Source organism: Stylophora pistillata, chromosome 5, assembly GCF_964205215.1.
Source record: "Stylophora pistillata chromosome 5, jaStyPist1.2, whole genome shotgun sequence".
Lineage (NCBI taxonomy): Eukaryota > Metazoa > Cnidaria > Anthozoa > Scleractinia > Pocilloporidae > Stylophora > Stylophora pistillata.
Window position 1 is genome coordinate 30,216,936 of NC_142523.1, and position 10,258 is coordinate 30,227,193.

Consider the following 10,258-nt stretch of genomic DNA (forward strand, 5'->3'; position numbering starts at 1 on the left):
CACCCATAGGAACCGTAGCCCCATGAAAATCTCAGACATGCGCAGATTACATTATTTTGTAGCACTGCGTGAGAAAAGGAACGCGGGCTTGTGCAGTGAGTTGTTTACATCAAAGTTACAGATTTTTGTTAATTAATCGCCGGCCGACTCACCGACGATGAGACCTGATGGCACGTAAAAGAGCTCACGGTAGCCAGTTTTCTTGCAAAAATCAGCCACCAGTCAAAAAGAAGCCGAGAAAATATGTGAATTATTCCGAAGACATAGAAAAAAGCAGCATTGCAGTGCAAGTGTGCAGCTTTTTAAGTGAAGAAAAACTTGATCGACTCGAGAGAGTGTAAGGGTTTGAGGTCCGAAAACGCCAATCTTAAATGAACAGTCAAAACCCTAAGACGCAGTCTAGGTATGTGTTTTTAAAGAGGGAATGGAAATGCAAACACTTACAAATGTCTACGAATACTACTGCAGATTGTCTGAGCCACCAATTACGGTGACTGATTTTCATTCCCATTCTGAATTTTCGCCGGTTGCAACTTGCGCGATCGTAGTAGACACCACTTTTAAATGGTTTTAATCATAAACCGATAACACTCCCACCAAACAGAAGCCGAAAAAACAACCTCTCGAATGTTAAGATAGAGTAGTCGATATGGCCGCATGGTCAGTAACAAAATGTACAGGCAAGTTAATTTTTGGGTTAGCAAATCATAACGACGCGTATCTTTAAGTGTCATACACTATCGAGAGTTTCTAAACATACCTCATTGATAGGATTTCTAGTCGGATATTTTTACTTTGTATTCTTTGTTACCATACTCTATCATGTAAAATCCGTGAGTTACATTTGACTAATTTCAATTGTCACCTTTTCATAATCTCAGTATTTGTAAAAGGAAGGAACATCCAATTGAAAAAGGACGTCTTGAGGCTCCAAATTCAACTCAAAAAGTGTCAAAACAAACTTACGTCTACCGAAAAAAAAAAAAAACAAGTCAGCAACAAGTTAAGAGGGACAAGATCTGCTTCCTCAAAACTGAAAAAGAAATTGCAGGGGAACAATGAGTTTGTCAAAAAGGGATATTCTCTTGTGGAGACATTTGCACGTGGTAACTATGGATACAACCAAAGAACTTTGATGTTTATGGCTTGTGTCAGATACATGCAACATGCATCTTTGTTATCTTATCAAAAGACACCTGTCGCATTACATCTGATTTTCAATAATTTGTTTGATTGGGGCCCTCCCACAAACTTTGTTGTCTCCCCAAGTACACTTTCTGACTGGAATGTTCTCTTAGGTGAAGCAGACAAACTAATTTTACGCAAGTGCTTCTCAAACTCTAAGTATGATTTTCATCTCTGGAGCGATGACTCCCACAAAGGAGGAGAAGAGAGGCACATAGTGGGTGTTCAAACCTGGTGCCCTAGAGAGAGCAAGCCCCAAGCTTATGTCCTAGCAAACAGCCTTACAGCAAGCGGGTCTGGAAAACACCAGTCTGATGTGGATTATCATGTTGTGTAAAATGAATATGACATCACCAATGTTTCGGGGTTGGTTGGGGACAATGCCTCTACCCAAAAGGGAAAAGTAAATGGTCTCTTAGCAAACAACACCAAATTTTTTGGAAAAGAAATGTTCTTTGTAGGATGCTACTCACATGTACTAAACATCATGCTGAGAAGAATGTGCCAGGCTGGGTTTGGAGCAAAGGGTGACATGAGTAACCCCCATGTTTTACAATTGCTTTATAAAATATCTTGGCTCCATCATGAGCGTCCAAGCCAATACAAAGTTATGTATGTTTCTCTAGGTATTCTTAGTAAAGAGCCACCCCTTCCTCAGACATTCATTGACACAAGATGGACATAATATCACGAGACTCTCCAGTGGTATCTTAAGTATGGAAAAGCTTGTCTACAGCTTGCTGAGCGTCTCCTTCAAAGATTGCCAAAATCAGATAGCCACCCCACTATTTGGCAAGACGTCATTAAGATGAGCTCAAGTACTATGATTCAAGTTGAAATCAAGTTTTTGTTTGAATTCCTTGACAAGTTCATCATTCCATCTCTGAACACATCCCAAGCTAGTGATGCAGAACTTGGTTTTTCCAGTGGTTACCTTGCATGGTTATGGCCAGCAACTGTTTTGAAGCACCATGAAACTTTAAGTGAAATGTTGAAGTCTCCATCAGAACATTTTCCTGTAACATCACAACAGGTAAAGATGTCATTGAAAGACCCAGCAGCTATTGACCATTTTCACAAACAAGTGCAGAGGCCAATGTTACAAGAAGCACTTAAAGTAATCAAAGATCATGGAGCAGAGTGGTTTACTTTTCCTAAGTTGTTTGGAATGGGAGCTGATCAGAGATACCAAAGTCATTTCTGGCATTCGGTTTTAAAGCTTCTTGGATCATTCCAGTCAGATCTGAAAATCAAAAAGAGAAGTCAGTGAACACCCCCTTTCATGTTCATGGACAGAACATTCTCACATTGGTCTCTAAGGACAGTGTTGGATTAATTAAATGGACCACTCTTTGGAAATTAAAGGAACCCCAATTGCTATGTGAGATCGAAGAAATGGCCTTATCACAACAGAGCTCACTCATAAGTAAAGAAGCCACTCCAAACCTGTTTGAGTTCTACGCCAAGCACATTTTCAGTCTTCCAGTTAACAATGTTCTTGCAGAAAGACAGTTCAACCCTTCGCAACTGTATCTTAATGATAACATGTCAGAGTTATCAAAACAGGCTTTAATCACATTTGTTGAGAACATTCTGCACAGTGGAAAAACCAACACCAGGACCACAGAAGCCGCACGTGAAGTTCATGAAGAAAGAATGAAAGAATATGCCCAAATGCTCACCACAGACCTTTTGTAAGAGGCGAGAAAGAACTTAAACAAGATTAGAGAAAACAGCACACATGGGTCACTTATAGCAAAGGATGTTTACCCTAAAGCTTGGATAGAAAACAAAGTAAACAATGACTTACCGGATATGATTCAGTCACTAAAAGCTGATGATTGCAAACTTAAACTTCACTGGAAAGTTTCTGCCAAGGGAACATCTGTACTGGAGGGACAAAGGTCATTCAGCCCAACAGTAATTGAGGGAGTTACCAGTACACCTGATGGACAAGTTCCAAGACTCATGCAGCTAGCAGTGCTAAAGGTGTGGAACTATGGGGAGGAGCTACCAATTTATGATCTACCAAGAGAATGCCAGTTATGTTTACTAAACCTTCCAAATGTCTTCCAACCTCCAACTACTTGTCTTTCCAGGTCCCACATGACTGTACATATTACGCCATTGCCTACACATGAAGAATAAAGTAGTCATGGGGGTGGCTCAGTAATTTTTAAACATTTTAGATTTGTACATAAGAACTGATTTCACTGACCCACACTGCATGAAGTAAATGTATCTCAACATGAATGCATTTTTACACACAGAGACACATCTAAAAATTAATAAATGTTTCAATGCAACATGTTAGAACTAACCTGATAAAAGCATGTTGTATATGCCACTTTAGTTAAGTGAACAGAGCTCAATATCAGTTTTAGTGTATGTAGCATGTTAGCTTTGCAATATTGTAACTGGTTTTGCAGGGTATAAGTAAAGTGCATGGAGCCAAAGCTGAGACATGCATGTATTTAATCACGTTGTATTGGATCTTGAATGAACTGAATTGAACATTACATTCAAAATGAACAGTAGGTAAATGAAGCTGTAATATATCTGATTTTAAATTGTTATGCATAACTGTAGCTTAGTAGAATATTAAACAAACATTGAAATGCTGTCACTTCACTACAGCAATTTAAGACCATACTAAATGTAATATTTAACTACATGTAGATTATATCATTATGTTGCACATGACTTGTATAATTAAACATATTAGCAGTAGGTAAGTTTTAATGTGATAAATACATGACTTGTTTATAGGTGTTCTTGTACATTAAGTGAATCATTTTGTACAGGAAGGGCAAAGCTAAGTGATGCAGCCAATGTTGTGTTACATACAGTTAGCGTACAATGTATAACAGTAATAGATTAGATTTAAACACTGGAACTGTTAAAAATGTGCAAAGTTCATTATCCTGTCTTAATTTCCTTATTCCGTGTAAAAGATAAGTAGTACAAATCTGACCCGTAATGAATCCTCTCTCCCCTTTAAACGTTTTATTAAATATCTACAACGATGCAATTTTTTTTCACTTACAGACAACTTGTCATAGCCTCTAAATCTGGATCAACACAAATATAAATATGCAGTGTGGTCGAAAAAGAATCAGTGTATTGGTCGATCCTCCACATTCAAAGCGCCCAAAAGAAATAAGCATTGATTTCACAATCGATATCAGTCAATTAACATCATCAATAGTACAAACGAGTACCCGAGAAGTGATTGATAATTAACTGCTCTTGGTTCCTGTTGACGAATAAACCGCAGTTCACTCTCGATCTCCGGTGGGCGATATTGAATGTAAGCTAATCGACCTATTACCACCGACACCCCCAAGATAGGGTCAAGATAACCTAGTTTATAATCTTACCTCGAGCATCGTGCGCTTGCTTTACTCAGTCGATATAGTTTATTCTATTCCTCCATTACATCTCGAACGCGCGTTAAAAAGATGAAAATAACTTTAATACGAACAACAGTGGGCTCCAAACCTCAATTTGCCTTGAAACTACGATGCCAATTCTTCAACTTGTCCGTTTCGAAATTCCAAATAATAAACACCACGCGCAGTGAATGACAAAACAGTACGAAAAAATAGCATTTCTACCACTAAGTCGATGAAAAGAAAATAAATAAAACGGTAGAATCCTTAACTGCGTTGCAGTCTTCGCGGTTTAAGTATTAAACTACCAGAGACTTTGTGTTTTGATAAGATATTCTACGGTAAAATTTTAAAAGCATAGAGGGAAGAAGTAAACAAAAGGGGCGTCATCTGCTCATGTCTGAAATTTTCCTTAACTCACGTGCGTACGCTGTCAGCGTGAGGCCTAAATTTATCTACCATGCTGCTTTGGAGTCAAAGTGGACGGTGGGGGTAGGTTTGGGGAAGGGGACAAGACTCACCCTCCCACCCAGGCCCTTATCCTTATTTTTAACCGTCACAGGCCCCCTTGGTACTCTTTGCTCTTTGGTAAAACTTTCTTTCTTTCCTCAGCTTTCCGCTTCCATTAGAATCAATGATGGCGGACATTTTACTCTAAGAAAACTCAGAGTATTTTGCTTCTCCTAATTACGCCTGCTGAGTAGGCTAAGGCCAGCACACGTGCCCTATCCATATTTTCCCCTTCATTCTCGATTGCCATTCACTCTATTCAGGTGAGATCGTAAAATTCACCATTTAAACCAGCATTGTAAATTCACATCGTTTAATTATCTTTGATTTAATAGAAATTTACCCCAGGTTATCCTTAAGGAAATGGTATCTTGACCTCAATTTAACTGCTTTACTTGTTATGTTTGAAGAATAGAATTTTGAAGCTCCTTCCCATAAAGACATAGTTTAACTCGCGTTTTATTGTCATGCCAATTGTTATATCCGGGTATCCATGGATATTGCAGGCTTGGCTGCAAAGCCGGAGGACGTTTTATATACGTTGGATCTGACTAATTTTGGTGTAAACTCTTCTTGTATATTGGAGTCTGTTCCGTTACAATTAAAGACTTTGCGACACTACAAATTGGCGACGAGGATAAAAGACAATCGGATAACAGGCCAAGATGAGTTTTGAAAGGTTTTCGTTGTCACCAGTTAATTTAGAGGCGACAGACTTGGCGGATGAGTGGAAGTTTTGGCTCGATGCTTTCGACAACTACCGAATTGCTACGAAATTAGATAAGGAAAGCGACGACGTTCAAAAAGCTACTCTTCTACATCTTGCGGGGACGGGAGTCCAGCGTTTGCTCTCAGGTTTGCCGGGAGAGAACAAGAAATTTGAGGAAGTTAAACAAGCGTTGAGTGCACATTTTCAGCCGAAGAGTAACAAGTGGGCAGAGAGGCACAAGTTTCGAAAACGTGCTCAACTTCAACATGAATCACTTGATACCTTCATTGCAGAGTTACGTATGCTGAGTTTAACATGCGACTTTGGGGAAGCAACTGATGATAATATTCTTGGTCAAGTTATAGAGAAGTGTTCTGACGGATATCTACGAGAAAAGCTACTACAACAAGGAGAGACTCTTACACTGGAAAAAGCCCAGACGCTCGGGAGAGCAATTGAATCTGCAAAGAAGGATACACAGCTACTTGGGGGTCACGGGGCCCAAAACGTTCCTGGAAAATCTGATGTTAATGCGGTAAGATCTTCAGTAAATAAAGCGAAAGAAAAAGCCTGCTTTCGATGTGGAAAAACGGATCATCTTGCTAATAACGAAAGGTGCAAAGCTAGGAATGCACAGTGCATAAAATGTAAGAAGACTGGTCACTTTTGGAAATATTGCAGATCAAGAGAATCAGAGAATAAAGAAGATGTAAAGTTTGTCCAGCCAGTCCAGCAACAGTCAGATAAGTCTAACCCTGAATATGTTTTGTATACTACTAATACTGAGGGGCTGGGTGTTGAAACTGATGTTGAAATCAATGGTAAACTTGTTCAAATGATGATTGACACTGGCCGTGCTAAAACCTTGATCCCGAAACAGTGGTTTAGAAACAACCTGAACATTCCTCTTAACCCAACCAATGTCAAGTTCTCAGCTTTTGGTGGAGGAGACCTCAAGTGTTTAGGAGTATTTGATGCTAAACTGAGATGCAATAAGATGGAAGTAATGGAGCCAGTGTATGTGATCGATGTGGAAGGTCCCCCCCTGTTGGGAAGAAGCGCCCTGTCCACCCTCAACCTTGTAAAAATCCATGCAGTAGGGGAGAGCCCAACCAAAGCGAGGGAGAAGATCTATCAGGAGTATGAAAATCTCTTCAAGGAAGAGCTCGGAGACTTTAAGAATTATGAGTACAAAATTAAAATCAATTCAGATGTCCCTCCCAAGGTACAGAAACAAAGGCCAGTCCCAGCACCCTTAGAGGAGAGATTGAAACAAGAAATAGAGCGAATGATCCAAGAGGTGATTGAAGAAGCGACAGGAGCATCGTGGATATCACCTGTGCAGATTGTCTACAAGGGGAATGGAGAATTGAGAGTGTGCGTTGATCTCAGGGAAGCTAATAAAGCAGTGATAAGAGAGCGGTTTCCAATTCCTAGAATCCAAGACCTGTTACGGCAACTGAGTGGGGCTCGGATGTTTTCGACTCTGGATCTAAGGAAAGCATATTGGCAGGTTCGCCTAGCGGAAGAATCTAGAGAAATTACATCGTTCATAGCCGCAGGCAAAGTGTATCAGTTCAAAAGGCTGCCCTTCGGACTTGCGTCAGCACCAGAGGTGTACCAAAGGGTCATGAGCATAGTGTGTGAAGGCTTATCAGGTGTGCTTAGCTACTTTGATGATGTTGTGGTGTACGGGTCAACACCAGAAGAACACTGGAAGAATCTTCGTGCAGTTATGGCTAAACTTCAAGACTGTGGCCTTCGTCTCAATGCAGACAAGTGTGCCTTGGGCATGTGTGAGCTGAAATTTCTAGGACACGTCATCTCTGCTGAGGGCATTAAGCCTGACCCTGACAAGGTAAAAGCCATTGCAGATGCACCAGTACCTCAAAACCAAGCTGAGCTGAGATCATTTCTGGGAAGCATTACATACCTTACACAGTTTGTTTCCAACCTTGCAACAGTGATCACCCCCTTACGATATCTTACGCAGAAGGGTGTGGTGTGGAAATGGAGTACAACAGAATCCAATGCCTTTGAGGAAGTTAAAGAGCTTCTGATTAAAGCACCATGCCTTGCACACTACTCATTGGAAGCCGAGACCAAACTTGTAGTAGATGCCAGCCCAGTCGTTCTTGGGTGTGTCTTGCTGCAAAATGTTGACAGCCGTTGGCAGCCCATATCTTATGCGTCCAGAAGTCTAACTGCTGCAGAGAAGAGATATTCGCAGATCGAACGAGAGGCAATGGCTGTGCTGTTCGGATTGCAGAAGATGCATTCTTACATTTATGGTCGCCACGTTGTCGTCTCGACTGATCATAAACCACTGCTTGGCGTATTCAATAAAAACACTCAATCAATTCGCCTTGAACGGATTGCTTTGAGATGTCAGGACTATGACTTCACACTCACTTATGAACCTGGATCTGAGAACATTGCAGATGGACTGTCAAGATTACCTTTGAACGCTACTGTTACAGAAACAAGTTTTGTTGAGGAGCATGTACACTTTGTCAAAAGTGCTGATGCTTTGCTCTCAATTGATGAAATAAAAGAGGCTGGAGAGTCTGACCCTGAATTACTAGAGGTGGTGAAGGTACTTGATGGAACCCAGAACCTGGTAAATAATAAATGGAAACATTTTAAAGATGAACTGAGCTTTGCACAGGGCCTACTGTGGCGAGGTCGACGAATTTATGTTCCTGAGAAGTTGAGAAAAAAGGCATTGACCTTGGCACATGAGGCTCATCAAGGTATTGTGCGTTGCAAGCAACGCCTTCGTAGAATTCTGTTCTGGCCGAGGATGGACTCTGACGTTGAAGACTACTGCCGAAATTGCGAGACATGTGTGCGCCTTCAGCCACTACGACGAGACACACCTAATACAGCAACTCCTCTTCCCGATTACTGCTGGGAGAAGTGTGCCCTTGACCTGGTGGGTCCATTTCCTGGAGAGATCTACATCATGACTGTTGTTGATTACAGAAGCAAATGGCCCGAGGCTATTGTTCTTAAGCGTATTACAAGTGAGAGTATAGTCACTGCACTTGCAGATATATTTGCACGATTTGGAAATCCAAAAGTTCTGATCACGGACAATGGACGTCAATTCGTAGCTGAGGAATTCCAAGACTTCATGAAGGCAAATGGAATACAGCACAGAAGAGTATCACCCTATTTTCCACAAACAAATGGGCAGGTCGAAAGATTTCATAGGTACCTAAAGCACAGTATCAGAGCAGCAGAGTTTGATGGTCTATCCTGGACAGAGGTTCTGCCCACAATCCTGCAAGTTTACAGATCCACTCCACATGCCGGGACTAACATGACCCCGGCTAAACTGTTTCTCAACAGAGAGATAACAACAAAGTTGCCAACAGTACCAGAAATGGATCAGAACAACCCTGAAGAGAGGTACAAGGAATACCAGAGGAAATTATGTGAGTATACTGATGCCAAGCGACATGCACAATAACATAACATAGTACCTGGGGATATTGTATTTGTAGCAAATACAAAATCTGGAAAATTGATTCCCACGTTTGGTCATCAGAAGTATGTCATTGTTCGTAGCAAAGGACCAGATACTTTTGAACTTGTCAATGCTGAGACTGGACAACATCTCACTCGTAATGTGAAGTTTCTTAGTAGAGTTCCACGCATGGAGCTACCAGTTAATGATGACAATGACAACGGCTGCTTGGAGTCGGAAGAGTTCGCTGGGGCAGCGATGCCTCCTTTGGATCAACTCGGATCTACAGTCTCGGATGATAGGAATCCCGCAGATAGTGGTCCTCCCGACTCAGCAATGGAATTGAGACGTTCAACTCGAACACCAAAGCCAAAGAGAGATGCTGACTTTGTTTATGACTAGAACATTGTTTTAGTTCTTCTATGTTAAGTTGCGTTGTTAGAGTGGACTTTGAACTTTAAATAGGTTAGGATGGGATGTTATATCCGGGTATCCATGGATATTGCAGGCTTGGCTGCAAAGCCGGAGGACGTTTTATATACGTTGGATCTGACTGATTTTGGTGTAAACTCTTCTTGTATATTGGAGTCTGTTCCGTTACAATTAAAGACTTTGCGACACTACACCAATCACTTCCCTTATTTACACAATGTACAATGGTACCTTATCTTGATTTCACAAGCCGAACATCATCTTTTTTTCCCTGAGTACTAACAACATTAATATTAATATTTCTTAATGTAAGGAAATATTACACCTAAATCAATTTGAACATTAAATTTGAGCTGGTGAAGGTGAAGCAGCATTGACAGTTGACACAGGTCCTTTAACTTCTTGGTGAAACAATTCCTGTTCAACTTCAAATGACTCACCTTGAGTTGTCACACTTGCTACTGGGACCCTTTTAGCAGGCATTTTCCATAGTTTTCTCGGTACTGACCAGTTAAATCGAGATGGTTCTGCCCATATATATAATAATTAAACTCATCA

General features: G+C 40.8%; 1 protein-coding gene and 1 pseudogene across 1 annotated transcript; both read left to right on the forward strand.

Annotated features, from left to right (window-relative positions):
* Window positions 1-649: 649 nt before the first annotated feature.
* LOC148731384 (uncharacterized) lies at window positions 650-2,883 on the forward strand (annotated as a pseudogene).
* Window positions 2,884-5,752: 2,869 nt separating this feature from the next.
* LOC111346548 (retrovirus-related Pol polyprotein from transposon opus) lies at window positions 5,753-9,670 on the forward strand. The gene is made up of 2 exons (XM_088761908.1): window positions 5,753-9,236; window positions 9,306-9,670. The coding sequence occupies exons 1-2, from the start codon at window positions 5,753-5,755 to the stop codon at window positions 9,668-9,670; spliced, it is 3,849 nt and encodes a 1,282-aa protein (XP_088618034.1).
* Window positions 9,671-10,258: the final 588 nt, after the last annotated feature.

Coding starts and splice junctions, on each gene's coding strand:
- LOC111346548 (XM_088761908.1), top strand. CDS start 5,753: ATGAGTTTTGAAAGGTTTTCGTTGTCACCAGTTAATTTAGAGGCGACA. Junction 9,237..9,305: donor GGAATACCAGAGGAAATTAT/GTGAGTATACTG, acceptor TTGTATTTGTAG/CAAATACAAAATCTGGAAAA.